The sequence below is a fragment of the Pleurodeles waltl genome, chromosome 10 (genome assembly GCF_031143425.1).
Source record: "Pleurodeles waltl isolate 20211129_DDA chromosome 10, aPleWal1.hap1.20221129, whole genome shotgun sequence".
Classification (NCBI taxonomy): Eukaryota; Metazoa; Chordata; class Amphibia; order Caudata; family Salamandridae; genus Pleurodeles; species Pleurodeles waltl.
The window spans coordinates 65,843,670-65,870,609 of record NC_090449.1 but is presented as its reverse complement, the minus strand read 5'-3'; the positions used below and the strand labels follow the sequence as shown (position 1 = coordinate 65,870,609).

The 26,940-nt window shown below is 43.1% G+C and overlaps 1 protein-coding gene across 2 annotated transcripts in view; it reads right to left on the bottom strand.

Moving 5' to 3' along the window:
* Nucleotides 1–475: 475 nt before the first annotated feature.
* UBFD1 (ubiquitin family domain containing 1) overlaps nucleotides 476–26,940 on the bottom strand; it is a 60,357-nt gene continuing 33,892 nt past the window's right edge. For both annotated transcript variants that reach the window (XM_069209675.1, XM_069209677.1), the window contains one exon: nucleotides 476–1,147. In XM_069209675.1, the coding sequence (XP_069065776.1) occupies nucleotides 985–1,147 (163 nt within the window). In that variant the 3' untranslated portion in view covers nucleotides 476–984. The remainder of the gene's footprint in view (nucleotides 1,148–26,940) is intronic.

Here is a 26,940-nt window from a genome sequence, read left to right as displayed (position 1 = left end):
GGGTAACCACAAGAGGTAAAATAACACAACTGTGTCACAGTGATAAACCACTGGATATTCACGCTAACATGCTTCTGAGAAGATGGTACATTCCTCCACCTCTTGTTCCATTTAAGAACTCTCCTTTACAATAAGTACAATAATATTTGGACATCTCAATAGGTATTTGCTCAAAGACTCAGCTATTGACACTCTCTAAGCACCCTCCCTCTAATCAGGTGAGATGCCCAGCAGTGACATTTGATGGCAAGGGCTGCTCTGAATCAAAATTTAGTAGGTCTGTTTCTGCAGTTTTGGGAACTGGAGGTTAAGGCAGAAAAGGAAAATAAATCTTTCTGTTAGACATCCCAGGAAAACTTAACCACAAACTACAGACTTAGGGGCTCCTCAGAAAGAAAGCTGTGGTACTATTCAACTGTTCAAATGAACCTCTACCCACTGTCGCCGAAGGACAGAAAGAAGCAAAACCAAAAAATCTTTGGGATTAAAAAGCATAATGATTAGTTAACAAAACTTCTTGCTACATAAGCAGCCACATGGCCAGAAAACTTACTATGGCTTGTGAAAGATCAAGGTATTTTAAAAAACATTTTGTTAACATGAAAAGTGCCAAATTAAGTGAAACGTTTGCAGTGCAATTAAGAAAATATTCGTCTTCTTTTCAAATCCAGTTAAAAAAAAATATATTTTTGTAATTTTTTGTGTCAAAACTTCCTGGAAGAGCTATCTGTTATATATTTTTTGGCAGAAGATTCTTATTTTCTCATGGATAACATTTTCTGGATAAAGACTGGTTTCCTTTGTCTCTGAATACACCTGAAGCGGACTGCAGAACATTTGTTTTTAAGTTAAAAAATAAACTAAGAGTGGCCGGACGTCACCTCTGGCTCCCATCAATGTCGAGTGAAGGGTCAACAGTGTCAAAGTTCTATGGCAAACAGTGCCTGGATCCTCAAGGCCCAGGTGATGGCAGGTCGTCCCCTCCTAATGTCCTGTTATTTGGGGTCCATCTCCTGCGCCAGAGGTGAACATGACTTCAAAAATACTGCCACTTGCCCAGGACGGTGTCCTTGATAGCGTCCACATACTGCGTTGGTACCCAATAAACCCAATAATAGGAGGCTTCCGTCGGACCCAGTTGGAACGCCTGAGGACATCAAAACAAGACAGTATTAAAGCTGTAATACGTGTTCACAGCAATTTATATGACCACAATTAAAATATTTTTTCACTTTATGACCACCATTCAAGCTACAACAATCCTTGGACTTGGTTTGCTCAAGGCTGTGATCCCAAAACTCATACTAACAGCATTGTAGGAGACGTAAACAGAGCGGGTACAATGACACATATTCACATCCAAAGATAATGTTACATGAAGGTAATACAGTTGCTATTCTGGTTTTTATGCACACATTTTGTTAATGTGGTCTCTCAACACATGTAAAACACATAAAAGGAAAAGTTAGTCACCAGTCGCAATGCCAGTATTTTTTTTTTGTTTTTGCTCAACAAGCAATCTAAGGTAACCAACTCTGGCACTTTGTGTTTAGGTTCATTGTGAAAGCTTGTAAGCATAAAACTGGAACATCCATAACAAAATACCAAGGCACTACTTCGCACAACCTAGCAGCCACCACACAACAAAGCAGCGGGTCTGGGCATGCCGAGCTCCCGACTAGCAGTTAGTGACAGAACTCGGGAAAAGGGAGAGGACACAGTGGTGGTCTCAAGTTGAATTAAGCTCTTTAAAACGATGCAAAATCAGGAGACAACTGCCAGGAGCAAAAATGGCAAAACAAGGCGGTCTCCTTTAGAGCACCTCAACAGCCGAACTAGCTCCCTCGCTCTCAAGCTAACTGGATATCAAGGTCCCCTAAAATAAGAGCTGCGACATATGCCATAAGCCTGTTATAGAATTGCACAAAACAGGAGAAAAAATACAGCATGAATGCGGCCACTTAAGATTACATTGATATTAACATAACAAATGCAGTAAACCATTCTAAATGTGAGACTGGCAGACAGGAATTGGGGATCCCAGCCTCATATAAACAGCGTCAAAGACTGAAAGAAGATGAACTAGGTGGGTGGAAGCCCTAAAGAAAGGCAGGAAGTGGAACCCATAGACATAATACAACTGAATGCTTTCAGCGTTGTAGTAGCACCCACATAAGAGTGTGTGGCAACGGGTGCACATTCAGGCACAACTATTTTAACGTGAGAGCACTCAATCAGAGCAAACAAATGATGACCCTCCGGCGACTTGATTAAAAGAAAGTGGACATTTGCTTCTTTGAGGAACTACCCGGGATGATATGCAGATTGTGCTTAGACCTGATCTTTATCATGTTTACTTCCTGCACTTTACCTTAAGCACTTCATGAATCGGGTCGGCGAAGTAAGAGACATTGAATCGATGAAACTTGGGCCAGACGAACTTAATCTGACTCTATGTAGATGATGTCCGGGATTCTTTATCAAACCCGGCACTGGAGTCTGCCTTGGCAACGGGCACTAAGAGAATGAACTCGTGTTCGTGATGTGACGAGATGGGTACAATTGCTCACACACTGTGGGACTGTACCAATATTCGATATACATAAGCTGACTTTTTCAAATGAAATTAATAGACACACTACTGTTTTTATTATCTTCAGCTCTTATTCAAAACGAATTAAAAAGAAACAAAAACATTTAAGAGGGAATCATGTCACTACTGGACCTCAGTAACTGTCTTTACATTGGTTTATCTGCTGCGTTGCTGAGAAACCCACAGCGTATCCAAAATAAAGCGGGGAGATGGATATTAGCAATCCCTAGGCATCAGTCAATACCTAAATATTTGCGAGCTCTGCACTGGCTTCTGACGCAAAACAAAGATGAATTTTAAGGTTCTTTGTATCCATCATATAGCTCTCTCAGTTAAGGGGGGCCTACTGATATAAGATCGCCTCTAACATTATTTACAAGCCAACATTCATTCTGCCTTAGCATGCTAGACGACTGACCCGAGAGTTTGAAAGAAAAAAAATATATATATATATATATATACTTGCCTGTGTGGCAAATCATTTTATTAACATGCCATTAATATTTGAAATGAGCTCAATCAGGTCCCAACCAAATGTCTTGATCTTTGGGGAAAAAATACCTAAATGTGCCTTTTCAATGAATTGTATTCAGCCATATAACCCTAATGCAGCTAATATTTTAATGGTTGGACACCCCTAAGTGGTTATGTCCAACATAGGGTTATTATGGCCATAAGGGTTACAGAACACCTAAAAGTATTTCACGGGGATGGATGCCAGAAGAAACCTTGAGGACCAAAAGGGGGCGTCGATCTTTGATTAAGTGACTATTACTTTCAGCTAAGCTGACCTTATCCTTGGTCCTACAAACTCAGGAATGGTCTAGAAACGTGTGGTTATTTTGAGACTACAGCCAACAGCGGATACCATGCAAGGTACGGATGCGACACTTCATGTTTTGTAGCAGACCGCAGACAACTGATGTGCACGTCCACACTAACCTAGTGTGACATTGCGATTACATGAGCTGGGAGGTGGAGGGGGTGGGCCAACAGTTTAATCCCACTGTTTTTTGGTTGTTTCAAAAACATGAATAAAAATCGCATTCAACCTTAAACTCACGAAGGAGCCTCTACTTGTCCTTATGAACTAAAACTTCCCAAATGTCTCTATTAAGAGGTCCTAGAAAGGAAAATGTCACTTACCCAGTGTACATCTGTTCGTGGCATTAGTCGCTGCAGATTCACATGCTGTGCACAGTCCGCCGTCTGGTTTTGGGCTCGGAGTGTTACAAGTTGTTTTTCTTCGAAGAAGTCTTTTCGAGTCACGAGACCGAGGGACTCCTCCCACTTCGGTTCCATTGCGCATGGGCGTCGACTCCATCTTAGATTGTTTTCCCCTCAGAGGGTGAGGTAGGAGTTGTGTATGCTAGTAATAGTGCCCATGCAATGGAATGAATATGTATGTACAAAATGAAGGTTAAAGTAATATATTTACAAATGTACAAATGTTGAAGATCTACTTCTAAACGGCTACAGGCTCCCGGGGAGGCGGGTGGGCGCATGTGAATCTGCAGCGACTAATGCCACAAACAGATGTACACTGGGTAAGTGACATTTTCCGTTCGGTGGCATGTGTAGCTGCAGATACACATGCTGTGCATAGACTAGTAAGCAGTTATCTCCCCAAAAGCGGTGGTTCAGCCTGTAGGAGTTGAAGTAGTTTGAAATAAAGTTCTTAGTACAGCTTGCCCTACTGTGGCTTGTTGTGCAGATAACACATCTACACAGTAGTGCTTAGTAAATGTATGAGGCGTAGACCATGTTGCTGCCTTACATATTTCGTTCATTGGAATATTTCCTAGAAAGGCCATAGTAGCACCTTTCTTTCTGGTTGAGTGTGCCTTTGGTGTAATAGGCAGCTCTCTCTTTGCTTTAAGATAGCAGGTTTGGATGCACCTAACTATCCATCTAGCAATGCCTTGTTTTGAAATAGGATTTCCTGTATGAGGTTTTTGAAAGGCAATAAATAGTTGTTTTGTCTTTCTAATTAGTTTTGTTCTGTCAATGTAGTACATTAGTGCTCTTTTGATGTCTAATGTATGTAGTGCTCTTTCAGCTACGGAATCTGGCTGTGGGAAGAACACTGGTAATTCTACTGTTTGATTTAAGTGGAACGGTGAGACAACCTTTGGTAAGAATTTTGGATTTGTTCTTAGAGCTATTTTATTTTTATGTATTTGAATAAATGGTTCTTGTATGGTAAATGCCTGAATCTCACTCACTCTTCTTAGAGATGTGATGGCAATGAGAAATGCAACTTTCCACGTTAAGTATTGCATTTCACAAGAATGCATGGGCTCGAAAGGTGGACCCATGAGTCTTGTTAAGACAATGTTGAGGTTCCATGAAGGAACAGGTGGTGTCCTTGGTGGTATAATTCTCTTTAGGCCTTCCATAAAGGCTTTAATGACTGGTATTCTGAATAGTGAAGTTGAGTGAGTAATCTGCAGGTAAGCAGATATTGCGGTGAGATGTATCTTTATGGAAGAAAAAGCTAGATTTGATTTTTGCAAATGTAGTAAATATCCCACTACATCTTTTGTAGATGTGTGTAATGGTTGAATTTGATTGTTATGGCAGTAACAAACAAATCTTTTCCATTTATTTGCATAGCAGTGTCTAGTGGAAGGTCTTCTAGCTTGTTTTATGACCTCCATACATTCCTGTGTGAGGTCTAAGTGTCCGAATTCTAGGATTTCAGGAGCCAAATTGCTAGATTCAGCGATGCTGGGTTTGGATGCCTGATCTGTTGTTTGTGTTGTGTTAACAGATCTGGTCTGTTGGGTAGCTTGACATGAGGTACTACTGACAGGTCTAGTAGTGTTGTGTACCAAGGTTGTCTTGCCCATGTTGGTGCTATTAGTATGAGTTTGAGTTTGTTTTGACTCAATCTGTTTACTAGATATGGAAGGAGAGGGAGAGGGGGGGAAAAGCGTACGCAAATATCCCTGACCAATTCATCCATAGAGCATTGCCTTGGGATTGGTGGTGTGGGTACCTGGATGCGAAGTTTTGGCATTTTGAGTTTTCTTTTGTTGCAAATAGGTCTATTTGGGGTGTTCCCCAAATTTGAAAGTAAGTGTTCAGTATTTGGGGGTGAATTTCCCATTCGTGGATTTGTTGGTGATCCCGAGAGAGATTGTCTGCTAGCTGGTTTTGGATCCCTGGAATAAATTGTGCTATTAGGCGAATGTGGTTGTGAATCGCCCAATTCCATATTTTTTGTGTTAGGAGACACAACTGTGTCGAGTGTGTCCCCCCCTGTTTGTTTAAATAATACATTGTGGTCATGTTGTCTGTTTTGACAAGAATGTATTTGTGGGTTATCATGGGCTGAAATGCTTTCAGCGCTAGAAATACTGCTAACAGTTCTAGGTGATTTATGTGAAACTGCCTTTGATGTATGTCCCATTGTCCTTGGATGCTGTGTTGATTGAGGTGTGCACCCCACCCTGTCATGGAAGCATCTGTTATGACGTATTGTGGCACTGGGTCTTGGAAAGGCCGCCCTTTGTTTAAATTTGTACTGTTCCACCATAGAAGCGAGATGTATGTTTGGCGGTCTATCAACACCAGATCTAGAAGTTGACCCTGTGCATGTGACCATTGTGATGCTAGGCACTGTTGTAAGGGCCGCATGTGTAACCTTGCGTTTGGGACAATGGCTATGCATGAAGACATCATGCCTAGGAGTTTTAATACCATTTTTGCTTGTATCTTTTGTGTTGGATACATGGCCTGTATTACCTTGTGAAATGTTTGAACCCTTTGTGGACTTGGAGTGGCTATCCCTTCTGTTGTGTTGATTGTTGCTCCTAAGTATTGCTGTGTTTGGCACGGCAAAAGGTGTGACTTTGCATAGTTGATGGAGAAACCCAGCTTGTGAAGGGTCTGTATGACATACTTTGTGTGATATGAACACTTTGTTAGCGTGTTGGTTTTGATTAACCAGTCGTCTAAGTAAGGGAAAACGTGTATTTGCTGCCTTCTGATATGTGCAGCTACTACTGCTAGGCATTTGGTAAAGACTCTTGGCGCCGTTGTTATTCCGAATGGTAACACTTTGAATTGGTAATGTATTCCTTTGAATACGAACCTTAGGTATTTCCTGTGTGAAGGATGTATCGGTATATGGAAATAAGCATCTTTTAGGTCTAATGTTGTCATGTAGTCTTGCTGTTTGAGCAGTGGGATTACGTCTTGTAATGTGACCATGTGAAAGTGGTCTGATTTTATGTAGGTATTTAGTGTTCTGAGATCTAGTATTGGTCTCAGAGTTTTGTCCTTTTTTGGTATTAGAAAGTACAGTGAGTAAACTCCTGTGTTTTTCTGTAGATTTGGTACTAATTCTATTGCGTCCTTTTGCAGTAATGCTTGAACTTCTAGTCCTAGAAGATCTATATGCTGTTTTGACATATTGTGTGCTTTCGGTGGGACGTTTGGAGGGAATTGGAGAAATTCTATGCAATAACCATGTTGGATAATTGCTAAGACCCAAGTGTCTGTTGTTATTGCCTCCCAAGATTTGTAGAACTGGCTTAGTCTTCCCCCCACTGGTGTTGTGTGAAGGGGTTGTGTGACTTGTGAGTCACTGTTTATTTTGAGGGGTTTTGGGACCTTGAAATTTTCCCCGATTTCTTGGGAATTGGCCTCCTCTGTATTGTCCCCAAAAACCTCCCCTTTGATATTGTCCCTGGTAGGTAGGTGGTCTTGTTTGTGAGGTGTTGGTTTCTGTGGGTTGACCTCGAAACCCTCCCCTAAAAGGTGTTTTCCGAAATGTGCCTCTGCTCTGCGGGGAGTACAGTGCGCCCATGGCTTTGGCTGTATCGGTGTCCTTTTTTAGTTTTTCAATGGCAGTGTCCACCTCCGGCCCAAACAATTGCTGTTCATTAAACGGCATATTAAGCACAGCCTGCTGTATTTCAGGTTTGAACCCAGATGTGCGCAGCCATGCGTGCCTCCTTATTGTGACTGCAGTGTTTATTGTCCGTGCCGCTGTATCCGCTGCATCCATGGAAGACCGTATCTGATTGTTCGAGATACTTTGTCCCTCTTCCACCACCTGTTGCGCTCATTTTTGGAGCTCTTTGGGTAGGTGTTCGATGAGATGTTGCATTTCATCCCAGTGAGCCCTGTCGTATCTCGCCAAGAGTGGTTGCGAGTTGGCGATACGCCACTGATTTGCTGCTTGTGCTGCAACCCTTTTTCCCGCTGCATCAAATTTGCGGCTCTCCTTGTCCGGAGGTGGTGCGTCGCCTGATGTATGCGAGTTGGCTCTCTTACGAGCTGCCCCCACAACTACTGAGTCCGGTGTCAGTTGTGTTGTAATAAATATAGGGTCTGTGGGTGGTGCCTTATATTTTTTCTCCACCCTTGGAGTTATAGCTCTGCCTTTAACTGGCTCTTGAAATATTTGTTTCGAGTGCCTTAGCATTCCTGGGAGCATGGGAAGGCTTTGATAATGGCTATGGGTGGAGGACAGGGTGTTAAAGAGGAAGTCATCCTCAATAGGCTCCGAATGTAGTGATACATTGTGGAATTCGGCTGCCCTAGCGACCACCTGTGCATATGATGTACTGTCCTCAGGTGGTGACGGTTTAGTTGGGTACGACTCTGGGCTATTGTCCGATTCTGGGGCGTCGTAGAGGTCCCATGCATCTGGATCATCCTGGCTCATTGTGGTATGAGCTGGCGAGTGTGTTAATGGTGGAGTTTGCGCCGGTGATGCATGAGTTGATGGTGGTGGAGTTACTTTCTTTACCACCTTTGCTTGTGGTTGCTTGTCTCCTTGTTGGAAGGCAAGTTTCCTTTTAATTTTGATTGGGGGAAGAGTGCTGATCCTCCCAGTATCTTTTTGAATAAAGAGCCGCTTTTGCGTGTGATCTGGCTCTATTGTTTGTAATTCCTCTTCAAATCTGTGTTTTTTCATTTGAGAGGACAGTCCTTGTTCCTCTGAGTAGGAACTGATTCTCGGTTCGGATGCCGGATGTTTCGGCACCGAAACCTTTTCTACTGATTTTTTAGGCTCCGACAAAATCTTTTTTCTTTTTTGCGTCGTGCCCTCTTGGTGCCGACCCATCTCGGTGCCGCTGTCTCGGTGCCGAATGTTTTCTGCGCCACTCTCTCGGGCCCGAGCGTGCTGCGTGCCTGTATCTCGACCGGAGTCGGATGACTTCGGCACCAGCCCGCCCTTTTTCGGTGCCGATGGACGGTCACCTACTTTTCGGGTTAAGCCATGGCCTGTTGGCGGTGGCGTCCCCTGGGCTTTGTCAGTCTTTTCGTGAGCTTTTTGTTTCGACGTCTTACTCACGGTTGATGTTTCTTCGGCGTCGAGTTCTTCGGAATCCGACTCGTGGATGGAGAAAGTTTCTTCATCTTCCTCCTCGAACCGTTGTTGTCCTGTCGGCGTGGACGCCATCTGCAATCTCCTGGCTCTTCGGTCTCTGAGCGTTTTCCTCGACCGAAACGCGCAACAGGCTTCGCACGTATCCTCTTTGTGCTCGGGGGACAGGCACAAGTTACAGACCAAATGTTGATCCGTATAAGGATATTTATTATGGCATTTAGGACAGAAACGGAACGGGGTCCGTTCCATCAGTGTTGAAGTCGCACGCGGTCGGGCCGACCAGGCCCAGACGGGGGAATCGAAATTACCCCGAAGGGCTACCGGAGCTCTTCAAGATTCGGTGTCGATTTGTTCTAACTAACCCGATACCGAACGAAACAATACCGATGAATTTTTCCGAGATTCTGACTAACTTTCCGACCCGAACACGGAGCGAAAAGGAACACGTCCGAACCTGATGGCGGAAAAAAAAACAATCTAAGATGGAGTCGACGCCCATGCGCAATGGAACCGAAGTGGGAGGAGTCCCTCGGTCTCGTGACTCGAAAAGACTTCTTCGAAGAAAAACAACTTGTAACACTCCGAGCCCAACACCAGACGGCGGACTGTGCACAGTATGTGTATCTGCAGCTACACATGCCACCGAACATATAAAAACACATCATTTTGGAGAAAGGAAAATATGCAACAAATGCTTGTGATGAATGAAGGAGATGGAAAGGAACTCTAAAGCAACCATACCAACTGGCAAATTCAGAAATGTACTGCCCTCCGTCTCCGTGTCTAAGAAAAAGTTACCTGTAAATGCAGTTCTTCACCATTGGTGCCTTCTATTGCTCATATACTTGAATGTCAGGCTGGGAACCCTCAGTAACCAAGGATTGACAGCAGTGTGACTATACACAAAACACTGGAAAAGCCATAGAAGACATACAACCGATCCACCTCATTTTATGGCTTGAGCTTCAACCAATCAGGAGGGCAGGCACCCACCTCTATTCCCTTAAAGGCTTCAACTGCTAGATTATTCTGAGCTCATCAGAAATGAAAAAAATACACACATGAGCCTCATCGTAGAGAAAGGGGGCTCCGCCTGAAATCTATGAAACCTACCTAATGCTGAAGAACTGAAGTTACAAGAACTTACTATTTTTTTCCACTTCTTCCGCATTGGTCTTACACAGATGCACACGCTTGAAGATAGAGTTGAAAAAGCCATCATCATAGTAATACACAAATATCCACTTAGAATGCAGAAAGCAGGAACAAAGCTCACCTAATGGAAAAAGGATTCTGCAGAAACGTCCGTCCAGTTTTCATTTCGGACTTCAATTTCATCACAATTTAATGTCTGACAAATAAATGTGTGAACTTCGATGTAGAAGCATTACATGTGTCACTGCCATTCGTTTGGTAGAATGACCTCGGACTTCGCCTGTAATAAGCCTGTTCACAGTGATATGACCATATGCATTGCACAAAACAATCCATTTGGGGAGATCTTGTTTAGACAGGATTTTTCTTACAAGGAGGTGATCCATCTGGTGAAAGTTCTCACTTCTCTGAAGATAAAATTTCAGAAATGTCTTCACAACTACGGAATGGAATGATCTTTCTGCCACTGTTTTGGGAAAAAAGTTGGAAATACTACCTGCTGATTTAAGTGAAAGTACAGTCGTACCTTACCTTTAGGATCAGTTCGCACATTGTATTTTTAAAAACATACAATGTTCTAGTTGTGCAAAAGTTCTTGATAAAAATAAAAAAATAAAGAGCTGGTTAGGCTTCTTAAATAATGAGAAATGACTGCCAAATGCACTCTAACTGAAGAATATTATAGTCATGATCGAATCAGTTAAAAAAGATGTTAAGAACTAACGAAGTAACATATTAACTGGATCAAGAGCCTACCCAAATGTAAACGCATCTCCAGTTCACTCCATAGTATTTCAAAATAGAAGGTGCTCTAGCTGCTGGCAATATCTTATACGTCATTCAGAAGGTCTAAAGCACCAAATTTGAATTCCTGAAGAGGCAAGCTGCGAGAGGCAGGAAGGAAGGATCGTGATGTAAAATCCGGGCATTGCGCTATGTGAGAAGAGGATCGCTTTAAAATTGGACAAGGGTATGAAAAGACATCTGTCAAAGCTCTGGAAACCAATGCCAGGCTGGAGATTAGGATTATTTTGAAAGACTATTTTCATTTTGCAGAAAGAGAATGCAGGGGGCATTGAGAAGTCCACAGTGGGCGAAATCAAGGTGGGCTTTATCCCTGAAGGGCATGGGAACCACATTGACACCGTTGGCCCACTTCAACTTGGGCTACGCGGCTCAGGTGCAGTAGTGATATCCAGCTTTGGATTTTCGCAGTCCAGGGTCCTCACACACTGCAGAGGCAGGGAAGCAGTTCTTCTGCTTCAAGTGAGTTCTACTTGGTGATTGTGGCATCATCCTGTAGCGGAGTTCCAAATTACACCACAAACAAGATGGCAGAATTTGTAAGGGTGTGTTCACTTCAGGCAGGTCACCCTAGGGGTGTGTCCAGTCTGCAAATGCAACACACCTCCTATATAGCTAATTTTAATTCCTGTCCAGGTGCCAATTGGGCCCTTGAGGGAGGGGGGGGGGGGGGGTGGGGGGGGGGGGGGGGGGGAGGGTCAGTATCTCCCTCTGAGGAGAGCCAGATATGCATACCAAAGGCGGTGGGCTTCTTTGAAGCAGACTGCCTAGGAATGCAGATTTGCAGGTGATTCTGTTGGGAGGGAAGTCCAACACCCCTGCCAGAGCAGACATTTGTTCCTGACCTCCAGAGAACAAAGGGGCTCAACCCCTGGGGATCAGAAATTCGTCTGTTGATAAAGGTCTGGCTCGAACGAGTCAGCCCACCAGCAGTTGGAAGGTTTTCAGGAAGCACCTCTAAGGTGCATGTATTAATTAATCAATCACTGCAATCAGGGAGGGTTTATTAATACTAGATGTTTGATACAAAACATCCCTAGTTTTAGTGAAGTTTTTATACATCTGGGGAACCCGTGTCCAGCACATGCCTCTAAATGGCTCCCCTGTTCACTTTCTATGCCTAAAAATTGGAGAAAAAAAAAATAGTAGGGGCATATTTGCTCATGCATATATGCCCTCACCTGTAGTAAAATGCACCCTGCCTTAGGGCTTTAAGGCCTGCCGTAGGGATGACTTACACATATTACAGGCAGTGTTAGAAGACAGGACACACAAGCATGTGCCATGTTGTTTTCACTTTTTGAAGTACCTGGTCATGCAGCCTGCACAAGTTTGGTGCTGGGTCCCTTTGAGTGGTACAAGTTATGCTGCACCTTGTGGGACCCTCTTTAGTACCTAGGTCCTAGATACAAGAGGTACCATTTAATAGGGACTTACAGAGGTTCCATAGGGCCTGGACACTTGGAGATGAAGTGACCAGGTGTCTTGTTTTGGGGAAGGACCACGGACACTGGAATCCTGGTTAACAGCAACCCAGTGCACTTCAGTCAAAGTTTCATCAAAATCCAGGCAAAGAGGGGGGTGCTGCAACCAGAACCCAGCTTTCTACACCGGGCTCCGGACTAAATCCAGAGACTTTTACTAGCAATACTCCAGCATGCTGCCAGACTGCGCTGTGTAGCGCTGCACTGGTTCTACCTTATGGTCCTGAAGAGACTAACTGAAGCCACAAAGTGCTGACCCTGAGCACTGATGTCAGTTTCTTGCTTTTCTCTTTTTGTGCCCACAAAGTGTGAACAATTGTTGAAACCAGAGTGAAGATTCCCCACTTGGAACCTTTTTAGATGTTTAAAAGAGGCCACTCCACAAAACAGGGAGGTGGGAGGGCAATTAGGACTATGTGGTTAGATACAGTACCTACCAGGAAAAGTTTTACCAAAGGTAAGACATTTGATCTTGTGACATATACTTCTAAACCCAGAATATTCAACTTAGAAAAAATACCAAAGGTGTACTTGCACAAGGTAAAATGGTCTGGGCAGCGGATTCAGACAAATACGTCTTACGGGACCAAACGGGTGAAACGCCCTTCCAGCCAGACCAGGCAGTCCAGGGAGTAGTGCTTCATGAACATGTGGACGGATGCCCACATCCGAGCCTGGCAGATGTCAAGGACAGACACTCTGCATGCCAACACAGTGGAAGCACCCCCTGGTCGGGGTGGAATGGGCTCTTAGACCTCCTGAAGATTCTTTCTTGTTTATTGCGTAGCAGATCTTGATACACAGGACAATCCACCTCAACAAGGTCCTCTTCTTAGCAGCCTTCCATTTCTTTGCTTTGAGAGACTCACAAAAAGCTCATCCCTACACGGTGTTCTTTGGTATGATCAATATAAAAGGCAAAAGCCCTTTTGGGGTCCAACTCATGATGTCTCTCCTCCATTTTGGGGGAGGGCGGCAAAACAGGCATAAGGAGTGAGACTGTCCAACGAGGAATGTAGCCACAACTTAAGGCAAGAAGGCTGCTAGAGTTTTCAACACCAATTTATCTGGAAAAAACTGTGGTGTAGTGAAGTTGCATTGACAGTACCTGATAAGATGAAGTAATCGCAATAAGGAAAATAGTTTTAAAAGTCAAGACACACAGCACAGAGAGCAGCTATGTACTGGCTTCAAGGAGGTGTACATGAGAAACATTAAGTCCAAATCAAGGCCACACTGTAGCATCACAGCCTGTTTAGGAGGAAATGTCTGTCAAACCTTTCATAAACGTCATCACAACGGGTGATTTAAACAACTGTGGCTGATCCGTACAACATAGTAAGGCCGAAATGTCTGACAAATAACCTTTTATTGTGTCCACTTCAAGGACTTGGTAGGCCAAAGACAAAACAAACAACAAAAGAACATCCAATAGCTTGGCTTATCAACGGCCTGTTTTGCGGACACCACACAGGCCACAAAACTGTCCCGGCATAAGGACGAGGATGACATCCATCACTTCAGAAGGCAGATTAAAAGCAGTCAACTGCTGCTGCTCAATTTCCGGGTATGGAGGTGTAGAGTGTGCAGAGTTGGGTGAGGGACAGAGAGCTCCTCTCGAAGAGGGAGCCTGACTGGGGTCAGGCAGTTAGTCTCATAATTTCAGAATGTAGACGCAATTCGTAATTTACCAGATGCTGCCTGATTTAGCTCATCTGCTTGGACATTCAAAGATGTCCCCCGGTGGCTCGTGATCAAGGAAATGCTCTGCCGTACCAACTTACTGCGGAGGTACAAGGCCTCATGACACTACTCTGCCTTGCTTGCTTCAATACCACGTGGCAGTGGTGTTGTCCAAGAGAATCTGCACCAGCCTCTCCTTTTTGGATGCCAGGAAGGCCATCAGTGCCAGACAAATGGCCTGCAGCTACAACAGATTGATAGGAGCCAGGCTTCTGTCAGAGACCAGAGTTCCCTGGTCCCCTCCACCCAGCAGTGATGCATCCATCACCTCTGGGTGGGGAAGGGAGAGGGGTCTGCCGGTGGACCAATTGCATTTGAGCACCCATCACTATAGATTAGGAGTTGTCTCTTCTGAACTCCAGATGGCATTCACTAAATCTTTGGGAATGGGGCCCACTGGAACTTCAGATTCCATTGCAGAGCACCCTGATGCCACTTGGTGTAGTCGATCAGGAAGCTGCAGTAGGCGAAGAGGCCATAAGGTAACAATTCAATACAGACATAATTTACCAGCTTCACGGAGTTCTCAAATTTCTCAAAACTGCTTTTGTAAAAAGTTTCAGTCTTTGATGGGCTATTATTATTCTTGCTCGTACATCTTGTCTAACAATTTTTTTTTTTTAGAAAAGATGCCCTTTCGTCAATGAGTTTGTGTGGAACTTTTGCCATTGTTCCAGGAGGACTACCGTCACTTCATGGTGCAAAATATGCAAATGCTTTGAGAGCATTCATCGTTTGCAGTGGAAAGACCAAGCGCTGTGACCTAGAGCCACAATTTCCAGTTCGGTCTGTGCAAACCACATGTATTTTATTTATTTTTTTGCATCCTTCCACTCCCTGATGGAGAAGCTGATGGGGCAACCCTTTTTGGTTCAGCTGCAGTTGGCTTCAGAAGCTACTTAGCATTTACTTCAAACTCTGAAGAACTCATGGACCTGTAGGTAAAATTGTGAGCATCAGTATAGAATTTGGACCCTCGGCTTTGACCCATCATCTGCTTCCTATCCTAACTATACACGTCTAATCTACTTAAGATCACTAAGGAATTTACAGTGCATGTAGATATAGTTACAGTTGTAGAAATATTCTTGAAAATATGGCACAGCTTCCTCATCTTGTGATGAGAATTTACAAAATCCCCACAAATTGCATTTTATAATAAAATATTCCAATACTGTTTGAGTGGCAGACAAGCTTGTTTATAAAGCCAGAATCTAGTTCTGATGCATTAAACTTTCATATATGGCTTTGAATACAAAATACTGACAGTATCGCTTGTTAAAAGATAAGCCGCAGCAGGGCACATTAGTTGTCCGACAGTATGCATGATAAACGTGAGGAAGCACATTTTCAAAGAATAAACAAAGAAAGCTCTTTGATGATAACTTTAGAATAAGATTTTTGGTGATCTTGCAGTGATGCCCTAAGTAGGATTTCAAAATCATTCTGCTTCCTCACAGATTTGACCATTGTTTACTTAAAAAAAAAAAAAAAAAAAAAGAAGAAAACAAAGGTTATAGGGACATTATAGTTAGACTCACACAGAAATTCATCAGTTACAGTTGGAGTTACCTCAAGGAACTATCACTCGTGTTCTAAGGTAACTATAATTATCGCCCCGCCATGCACAGTTTTCTGCTAAATAATTTTACTGCAAATGTTACATTGATATTATGAATGATGTTATCAAAGATGTCATGAGTGATGTATTATGTGGGGTAATAAGCAGTGCATGGTGGGGGCGCGAGTTATAGTTACCTTAGGGCACTGATGATTTCTATTGTTTGGTATGTTTACAATGCGAGCCTAACTAAAACGCCCCTGTAACTTTAGTTTTTTTTCAGTGAATTACTACTTTTTTTTTTTAACGTAAAGTAATTTTCATTACCATACGTTAATCCAACCACCACTGCACGCGGCAGCGGTTGGCCACAGAGAGTTGTGAGAGGGGGGGGGGGAGCACAACCCCCCCCTCAACCCCGCATCGATCTCGGCCCCAGGGACCCCATCCCCTGGGGCCCGGTTATGACCTAGATGCCCCCCAGGGCACCCAATGACAATGTTGGGGACCGCAGGGGAGCCTGAAGGCCCCTGCGGTCCCAGCTGAATCCCCACCCCCTTTGGGAGCCGGCATGCCGTCACTGCTAAAGCAGCTCCACCTCTGTGAGAGCAATGTTTCCCTGCCTGCAAAAATAGCAAACAACTGCTCATATGAAGTGAGAGCTGTTTGACAGCTCCCACAAAGTTAAAGCAGAGCCCACCCCTCTGTCCCAGGGGTCGGCACCACGAGGCGTAGCAGGAGCTGGCCCTGTGGGGTGGTGTTCCCAGGGCCTTTATTGGCTCCTTGAGAGGGAGGGGGTTGCGGCCCCCTCCAATTAATATAGCCCCAGGGAGGTGGTGGTTCCAGCTGGGGGAGGTGGCGGTCTCTGGGGCTGTGTGGGCCCCCTGCATTAGTTTTAATTTGGTGCCCTAGGAAGGTAGCGGTCCCTGAGGCAGCGGCATTAAAAAGGCAAAGCCCCCAGGACTTTGCACCACCCGAACTCCGCCCAAACAAAAAAAAACAACAAAAAAAATTGCCCTGTGGGTCCCCCTACCCTGTCCCTTCCTTTAAAAAAAAAAAATGTTTTTTCTGGGACTTGGCTAAAGCAGAGTCCCAATGTGTCTGCCAACACTTCCTTCTTGAATTGTTGGCAGCCAATCAGATCTCAGCACAAGATCAGGAGGGTTTTCAAAGCCTTAGCGTCCCTACAAATACAAATTTAGATCATCTTTAATATCTCAGAAACTATGAAGGGATTTACACCATATTTAAAAATAATAATAAAAAAGAATATATATATATATATATATATATATATATATATATATATATATTTTTTTTTTAAATGCCTCTTTCTGGTGTAATTCCGTCCAGTGGTTTGGGCAGCACTATCGCTGTTCCAAATCCCAATAGAAAAGTGAATGGGGAAAAAGTTTTAGGAGCCCCCCTTTTCTCGGCACCCGCTTGACGGCTCACCTCAAAGTTTTCCAGACAGACACTGACTGAAGTAAGCAGCATATTTTCTCAGAAAATATTGTAAAGAATGATCAAAGGGTGCCAAAGTTATTAGCAAAACAAAAAACACTTTCTATAGAAACTAGGCCCTAACTATTATTATTATTATTATTATATATATATATATATATATATATATATGGAAAATGTCACTTACCCAGTGTACATCTGTTCGTGGCATTAGTCGCTGCAGATTCACATGCTGTGCACATCCCGCCATCTGGTGCTGGGCTCGGAGTGTTACAAGTTGTTTTTTCTTCGAAGAAGTCTTCGAGTCACGAGATCGAGGGACTCCTCCCATTTCGGCTCCATTGCGCATGGGCGTCGACTCCATCTTAGATTGTTTTCCCCGCAGAGGGTGAGGTAGGAGTTGTGTATGCTAGTAATAGTGCCCATGCAATGGAGTGAATACGTATGTACATAATGTAGTTTGAAGTAATATATTCACAAATTTACAAATGTTCAAGATCAACTTCTAAAAGGCTACAGGCTCCCGGGGAGGCGGGTGGGCGCATGTGAATCTGCAGCGACTAATGCCACGAACAGATGTACACTGGGTAAGTAACATTTTCCGTTCGATGGCATGTGTAGCTGCAGATACACATGCTGTGCATAGACTAGTAAGCAGTTATCTCCCCAAAAGCGGTGGTTCAGCATGTAGGAGTTGAAGTTGTTTGAAACAATGTTCGTAGTACTGCTTGACCTACTGTGGCTTGTTGTGCCGTTAACACATCTACACAGTAGTGTTTGGTAAATGTATGAGGCGTAGACCATGTAGCTGCCTTACATATTTCGGTCACTGGAATATTTCCTAGAAAGGCCATGGTAGCACCTTTCTTTCTAGTTGAGTGTGCCTTTGGTGTAATAGGCAGTTCTCTTTTTGCTTTAAGATAACAGGTTTGAATGCACTTAACTATCCATCTAGCAATGCCTTGTTTAGAAATTGGATTTCCTGTATGAGGTTTTTGGAAAGCAATAAATAATTGTTTTGTTTTTCGAATTAGTTTTGTTCTGTCAATGTAGTACATTAACGCTCTTTTGATGTCTAATGTATGTAGTGCTCTTTCAGCTACAGAATCTGGCTGTGGGAAGAACACTGGTAATTCTACTGTTTGATTCAAGTGGAACGGTGATATGACTTTTGGTAAAAATTTCGGATTTGTCCGTAGAACTACTTTATACTTGTGTATTTGAATAAATGGTTCTTGTATGGTAAATGCTTGAATCTCACTTACTCTTCTTAGAGATGTGATGGCAATTAAAAATGCAACTTTCCATGTTAAGTATTGCATTTCACAAGAGTGCATGGGCTCAAAAGGTGGACCCATGAGTCGTGTTAAGACAATGTTGAGGTTCCATGAAGGAACTGGCGGTGTTCTTGGTGGTATAATTCTCTTTAGGCCTTCCATAAACACTTTTATGACTGGTATCCTAAATAGTGAAGTTGAGTGCGTAATTTGCAGGTAAGCTGAAATTGCGGTAAGATGTATCTTAATGGAAGAAAAAGCTAGCTTTGACTTTTGCAAATGTAGTAAGTATCTTACGATGTCTTTGGCAGATGCGTGTAAGGGTTGAATTTGATTATTATGGCAGTAATAAACAAATCTTTTCCACTTATTTGCATAGCAATGTCTAGTGGTAGGTTTTCTAGCTTGTTTTATGACCTCCATACATTCCTGTGTAAAGTCTAAGTGTCCGAACTCTAGGACTTCAGGAGCCGAATTGCTAGGTTCAGCGATGCTGGATTTGGGCGTCTGATCTGTTGTTTGTGTTGCGTTAACAGATCTGGTCTGTTTGGTAGTTTGACATGAGGCACTACTGAGAGGTCTAGTAGTGTTGTGTACCAAGGTTGTTTTGCCTATGTTGGCGCTATTAGTATGAGTCTGAGTTTGTTTTGACTCAACTTGTTTACCAGATATGGAAGGAGTGGGAGAGGGGGAAAAGCGTAAGAAAATATCCCTGACCAACTCATCCATAACGCATTGCCTTGAGACTGATCTTGTGGGTACCTGGATGCGAAGTTTCGGCATTTTGCGTTTTCTTTTGTTGCAAACAGATCTATTTGTGGTGTTCCCCAACTCTGGAAGTAAGTGTTCAGTATTTGGGGGTGAATCCCCCATTCGTGGATCTGTTGGTGATCCCAAGAGAGATTGTCTGCTAACTGATTCTGAATTCCTGGAATAAATTGTGCTATTAGGCGAATGTGGTTGTGAATCGCCCAATGCCATATTTTTTGTGCCAGGAGACACAACTGTGTTGAGTGTGTCCCTCCTTGTTTGTTTAGGTAATACATCGTTGTCATGTTGTCTGTTTTGACAAGAATGTGTTTGTGGCCTATTATGGTTTGCAATGCTTTCAGCGCTAGAAATACTGCCAATAGTTCTAAGTGATTTATGTGAAACTGTTTTTGCTGAGCGTCCCATTGTCCTTGGATGCTGTGTTGATTGAGGTGTGCTCCCCACCCTATCATGGAGGCATCTGTTATTACATATTGTGGCACTGGGTCTTGGAAAGGCCGCCCTTGGTTTATACTGTTCCACCATTGAAGCAAGGTGTATGTTTGGCGTTCTACCAACACCAGATCTAGAAGTTGACCCTGTGCCTGTGACCATTGTGATGCTAGGCTGTGTTGTAAGGGCCGCATGTGCAACCTTGCGTTTGGGACAATGGCTATGCATGAGGACATCATGCCTAAGAGTTTCATCACCATTTTGACTTGTATTTTTTGTTTTGGATACATGGCCTGTATTACATTGTGAAATGCCTGAACCCTTTGTGGGCTTGGATTGGCAATCCCTTTTGCTGTGTTGATTGTCGCCCCCAAGTATTGCTGTGTTTGACACGGCAGAAGGTGTGACTTTGTGTGGTTGATTGAGAAACCTAGTTTGTGGAGGGTTTCTATGACATACTTTGTGTGTTTGTGAACACCGTTCTAGCGTGTTGGTTTTGATTAACCAATCGTCTAGGTACGGGAACACATGTATTTGCTGCCTTCTGATATGTGAAGCTACGATTGCCAGGCATTTTGTATTCCGAATGGCAACACCTTGAATTGGTAATGTACCCCTTGGAATACAAACCTTAGGTACTTTCTGTGTGAAGGATGTATTGGTATATGGAAACATGCATCCTTTAGGTCTAGTGTTATCATGTAGTCTTGTTGTTTGAGCAGTGGGATTACGTCCTGTAATGTCACCATGTGAAAGTGATCTGATTTGATGTAGGTATTTAATGTTCTGAGATCTAATATAGGTCTCAGACTCTGGTCTTTTTGGGTATGAGAAAGTACAGAGAGTAAACTCCTGTTCCTTTCTGTTGGTTTGGTACTAATTCTATTGCTTTTTTCTGTAGCAATGCCTGAACTTCTAGTCCTAGAAGATCTATATGTTGTTTTGACATATTGTGTGTTTTCGGTCAGACGTTAGGAGGGAATTTGAGAAATTCTATGAAATAACCATGCTGGATAATTGCCAGTACCCAAGTGTCTGTTGTTATCTCCTCCCAAGGTTTGTAAAATGTGCTTAGTCTCCCCCCCACAGGTGTTATGTTTTGGGGATGTGTGACTTGGAAGTCACTGCTTGTTTTGAGGAGTTTTGGGGCTTTGGAACTTCCCTCTATTCTTTTGGAATTGTCCCCCTCTATATTGCCCCCGAAAACTTCCCCGCTGATATTGGCTTTGATAAGTGGGCCTTGCTTGTGAGGTTGTGGCCTCTGTAGGTTGACCTCGAAACCCTCCTCTAAATTGTGTTTTGCTAAATGTGTCTCTGCTCTGTGGGGAGTAGAGTGCGCCCATGGCTTTTGCTGTATCAGTATCTTTTTTGAGTTTCTCAATAGTAGTGTCGACTTCCGGCCCAAACAACTGCTGTTCATTAAAGGGCATATTCAGCACGGCTTGTTGTATTTCCGGCTTGATTCCTGACGTACGCAACCATGCGTGTCTCCTTATCGTTATTGCAGTATTTACTGTCCTTGCAGCCGTATCTGCTGCATCCATTGCTGACCGTATCTGATTATTGAAGATACTTTGTCCTTCTTCCACCACTTGTTGTGCCCTTTTCTGGAACTCTTTGGGTAAGTGTTCTATGAAATGCTGCATTTCGTCCCAATGAGCTCTATCGTATCTTGCCAAAAGTGCTTGTGAGTTGGCAATGCGCCATTGGTTTGCTGCTTGTGCTGCAACCCTTTTATCCGCACCATCGAATTTGCGACTCTCCTTGTCTGGAGGTGGTGCGTCTCCTGAGGTATGAGAGTTTGCTCTCTTGCGAGCTGCCCCGACAACCACAGAGTCTGGTGTTAACTGCTGCGTAATATAAACAGGGTCTGTTGGCGGTGGCTTGTACTTCTTCTCCTCCCTTGGAGTTATGGCTCTGCCTTTTACAGGATCCTGAAATATTTGTTTGGAATGTTTTAGCATTACCGGGAGCATAGGTAGGCTTTGGTATTGGCTATGAGTGGAGGATAGTGTATTAAACAAAAAGTCATCCTCAATTGGTTCTGCATGCAAGGTGACGTTATGAAAAGCAGCTGCCCTTGAGACCACCTGCGTGTAGGATGTACTGTCTTCAGGTGGCGACGGCCTCGCTGGGTAACAGTCTGGGCTGTTATCTGATACAGGAGCATCATAAAGGTCCCATGCATCGGGATCATCTTGACTCATTGCTGTATGAGTCGGGGATTGCATCAGTGGTGGAGTGGCTACCGGTGATGTGTGCATTGATGGTGGTGGAGTTGTTTGTCTTGCCACCTTTGCCTGTGGCTGCTTGTCCTTTTCTTGAAAGGCAAGTCTTCTTTTCATCTTAATTGGGGGAAGAGTGCTTATCTTCCCTGTGTCTTTTTGAATGTGGAGCCTTCTTTGAGTGTAGTTTGGCTCTACTGATTCAAGTTCTTCTCCGAACTTATGTCCTTGCATCTGGGAGGACAATCCTTGTTCCTCTGTGTAGGAACCTGTTTTCGGTTCCGAGGCTGGATGTTTCGGAATCGAAACCTTTTTGGTTGCCTTTTTGGGCTCCGAGGAAACCTTCTTTATTTTCGGCGTCGTGCTGTTTCGGTGCCGACGTCTCGGTGCCGAATTTGCTCGGAGCCGCTGTCTCGGGCCCGAGATTGCTGTGTGGCGGTATCTCGACAGGAGTCGGATGACTTCGCCACAAGCGTGCCCTTTTTCGGTGTGATGATCGGTCACCTATTTTTTGGGTTAAGCCATGGCCTGTTGGCGGTGGCGTCCCCTGGGCTTTTGTTGTCTTCTCGTGAGTTTTATGTTTCGACGTCTTACTCACGGTTTTCGGCGTTTCTTCTGGATCGAGCTCATCCGAGTCCGATTCCTGGATGGAGAAGGTTTCTTCTTCCTCCTCGAAAACGCCCTTGTCCTGTCGGCGCCGACGCCATCTGCAGTCTTCTCGCACTTCGGTCTCTTAATGTCTTCCTCGACCGAAACGCTCGACAGGCTTCACAGGTATCCTCCTTGTGCTCTGCAGACAGACACAAGTTACAGACCAGATGCTGATCTGTATACGGATACTTGTTATGACAAGTTCAGAAGCAGAATGGGGTCCGTTCCATCAGCCTTGAAGAGACACGTGGCCGGGCCGACCAGGCCCCGACGGGGAAATCGAAAAAACCCCGAAGGGCCACCGGAGCTCTTCAAAAGTCGGTGTCGATCTGTTGTAACTAACCCTATATCGAACGCAAACAATACCGACGATTTTTCCGAGATTCTAACTAACTTTCCGACCCGAAACACGGAGCGAAAAAGGAACACGTCCGAACCCGATGGCAGAAAAAAAACAATCTAAGATGGAGTCGACGCCCATGCGCAATGGAGCCGAAATGGGAGGAGTCCCTCGATCTCGTGACTCGAAAAGACTTCTTCGAAGAAAAACAACTTGTAACACCAGATGGCGGGATGTGCACAGCATGTGTATCTGCAGCTACACGTGCCATCGAACATATATATATATATATATTCACTGTATTCAATGGAAAAAAAGAAAAAAAAAAAGTTGCAAGGACGTTATAGTTAGGTTCTGAATTTACTCGTACAAGACCATGGAAATTCAGCAGTTATAGTTAGAGTTCTTTCAAGTAACTATAACTTGCGCCCTCGGATAACTATAACTAGCGCCCTTGCCGCTAGTTATAGTTATCCGAGGGATAGCGAAGATGGCATACAAGATCTCTTCAATGACATAATATGTGGCGTATTTAGCGGTGCATGGCAAAGGCGCAAGTTATAGTTATTTGAAAGAACTCTAACTTTAACTGCTGCCGCCTCTGGAGTGCCTGTATGAGTGAATTAATTAGTGTATGAATGAGTGTGTTTTTTCTTTCAAATTTTTCCATAATCGTGAATATTTTGCAAATAGCAGAAATTCGCAAATATTGCATGCAAGGATGCAAAATTATATTAAACCTATTGTTTGACCTGAAAACACACCTATATCACACCCCTGGGGTCAGGGTACCTTCACTCTGACTCCTTATGCCACTTTAAATGTCCACCCCCAGGGACCGTGTCTTGTGAAATAAACTGGCAAACGCAACTTTGTAGTCAGGTTGCAGTCAGCCAATTGCACGTCTTCGCGAAAATTCGCAAATTTCATAATTATCTTCTAAACTACTGAACGGATTAACAACAAACAACAAATATCAACAATCTGCGTATCGGATACTAGCTTTCTGCCTAATTTGGTGTTAATCAGTCCAGTGGTTCGGGCTGTAGACGTGTTGACAGGTATGGGAATTAGGATGGGAAACGCAAGGTTTTTTTGAGCCCCCTTTTTTCTTGGCCCCCGCTTGATGGATCACCCCGAAACTTACCGTGCGCAACAAGAATAACCGTGCCACTTTTTGGGGGAAAATTTCCCAAAGATTTGTCAAACGGTGCCAAAGATATAGGCAAGTCAAAAAACGCTTTTTCTATGGAAACATGATCCTAACTGTAATTATTTACTGGCAACTGCATATATAACTACAAATACACAGACACACATAAATGTATGTATATATATATATATATATATAGTAAAACGATTTGGTAAATTGTGGATTGGGTAGCACACAACTGCCGGTGTGGGAGACCACCCTGGTATAAATTAACTCCCCAAAATATTCACCGCACTCCATAAGTCCAAATGAGTGTCTTTATTCAAGATTGAACAGCCACTAATGCGTTTCAACTCATATAGAGTCTTACTCACGGTCAGTGAGTCCTTCTTTGCTTTCCTTTTTATACAAACATTCCATTAGCCACCAATGAAGCAATCTGGATGTTGTAGTTTATCAATAAAAATGTGCAAGTTAAAATTAAAAACGTTCAATTATTCTGTGGCTCATGATCTATTAATGACAGAAAATTACAATTTATATACATTTTGTCCTGTATATACAATTTTTACCAAAACAAATGAGTTTATCGATTAATTGCCATCATGTATTTAGCTAATGATTCAAAAATTAAAGCTCAGTGCTTAAATGCCCATGATTTGTCATATGGATCCATATCTATGGCCGCATGCCAATTACTATATCTTTGTATGCATGTCACCTAGCTGGACTGTGCAACAAGATCAATTGAAAGTGATCACCCAGGGCTAAACCTTTCTGTGTTGCCCTACTGGAGCTAGTATCATTGTTACTGGCATGTGCTCCAAAACGGTAAAGGTAAATTTAATTACAACGGTGTCTTTTATATACCTCACGAAAGACTTGCTATCATAATAATGGTAACATTGCTGTAAGCATTATCAAATCATCTGGGAGGCCATAGCTTTCACTTTCATTTTCAGTCTGTTCGATATTGTGCATTAACAATCCTCGCCCTTGTTAAACCCGTCCAGTTTACCATCATTCAATAGGTTGCAGTCTCCTTCTAGGACTGCCCCCTTCAGCAAATTGTGCCAGGATGGTATCTGGTTGAGAAACTTTTATCCAAATCACTCTTGACAATGTCAAGTCTAGTTTCTTTGTACTCTTAGCTACTGTCATAGGGTGAATGGTTTGTAAAACAACTCAATTGGTATTTATCTTGACAAAAGTCAAACTCTATAGCAGAGGAGCCTGTGAATCCTCAGACACAAGCTGTAAATCAAAAGTTACATCACATATTGCAAACTTTGCTGGAACCCCACAGTAAAAGGATGTAATACTAAAGTGTTCTTAAGAATACTGGAATGTTGACAGATGAAGGTAGCTTTTCAATTTCAATAGTACCAGACATGTCCAGCAATCCGTGCCTATCGCCCAATTAATCAAAACATCTATGAGGTTGCACAAGCAACAGAATCTAAATTTTTATGTGTAGTTTGCAGAGCATCCCAACGTGGGAGCTCCTATCAGAGTGCAATTACTGGTAAAGTCTCCCATCCACCTCTAATATATCACAATATAGACTATAGTGCAAAATATTCAGAACAAGCCAAAGTTGCAATCATTTAATTTGCAAACAGAGGGGGGTCATTTGTAATATTAAATATAGCTGTCTGAAACAAGCATAGGGCATCACTGCTTTTGTTAAGTACATCTGAAGATGTATTAAATCCTGCTGTGGGCCGTAATTTGATACTGGTCAGTTGCTGATATAATCAAGTGAGGGTCTTTTTTCCTTGAATTTTATCCGACGGGGTGGAGGGGGGAGAAGTGTCAGATGGAAGAATCCCCTGGCAGTGGGACATTAACCTTTTTGTCTGCTTCTTTATCTGGCTAAGTCATTTTTTTTGCTTCCTTTGGGTTGTTCTTTAGACTTTGAGCTCTGTACCTGTTATTTTAGATAATGCAGTTTTCAACGGGGGCATGTTTCTTTTTAAATCTTTTTTCCTTTTGTGTGGGCTATTTTTTATCCTTGCTGCTGCTCTGTTTTGCCTATAGTAATATGCAATATTTGTTATATTATGTAATTATTTATTGTAAAGCGTGTTGGTTGAAAATGTCAATAAGTACATATACCCTTATCAATCGAGAAGAGGAAAAGCAAAACAAATAAATAAATTCTGGGAAGGACCTATGTGGACAACATTCACACAAAAGGCCCCTCTGAGCCATGCTGAGCGAAAACACTGAGCAAATAGAAGTTAGTTTTCGTTAGCGGTTTTTGGGTAAGAATGTATTAACTGCCCCTTATTCAACATTGTATATCTTCAGAGATCCAGCATCAACATTCAATGCTGAGAATTCCTTTGACATTGCAGGAAGATCATTGGTGCGGAGTGGTTTTGCCCACGTCAGACAACACCCTCCCCCCCCTCCCCCCCAAACTTCCTTCATTGAAATCTGAAAGATTGAGGTACTGGCAAGTACGCACTTCAATAGCCAAGTACTCCTTTTTTTTTTTTTTTTATAGCCTTCTGGCAAGGGCCAGATTGATTAAAATGTCAACCGTTATCATAGAATGGGGTTCACTCCACTTATTAGTCATTACGATCTAGAAAAGAGCTTAAACGATTCACAATTAAAAGTCTGCCCCCCATTCAAAGGCCATGCCTTGAAAAATAATAAAAATGTTACTAGACTTGCAGGTCGAGTAGCTTGAATAACCTACTCGACCCAACTACAATGTACTTGACCCGGAAACGGGTCTCAAATTGTGTGATTCTAGGCAAATATTGCATTTTACAATCACCTTTTTCTTCCTCCTCACATAGGAGTGCACCTTCAAATATGTGAGTTTAGCATTTCTGCTGTAAAAAAATCCTCTTTTGTTTGATTACACTAAACGTTTGCTACATGCACAATAAATCTAACCCACGTATAGTGTACACATGATCCA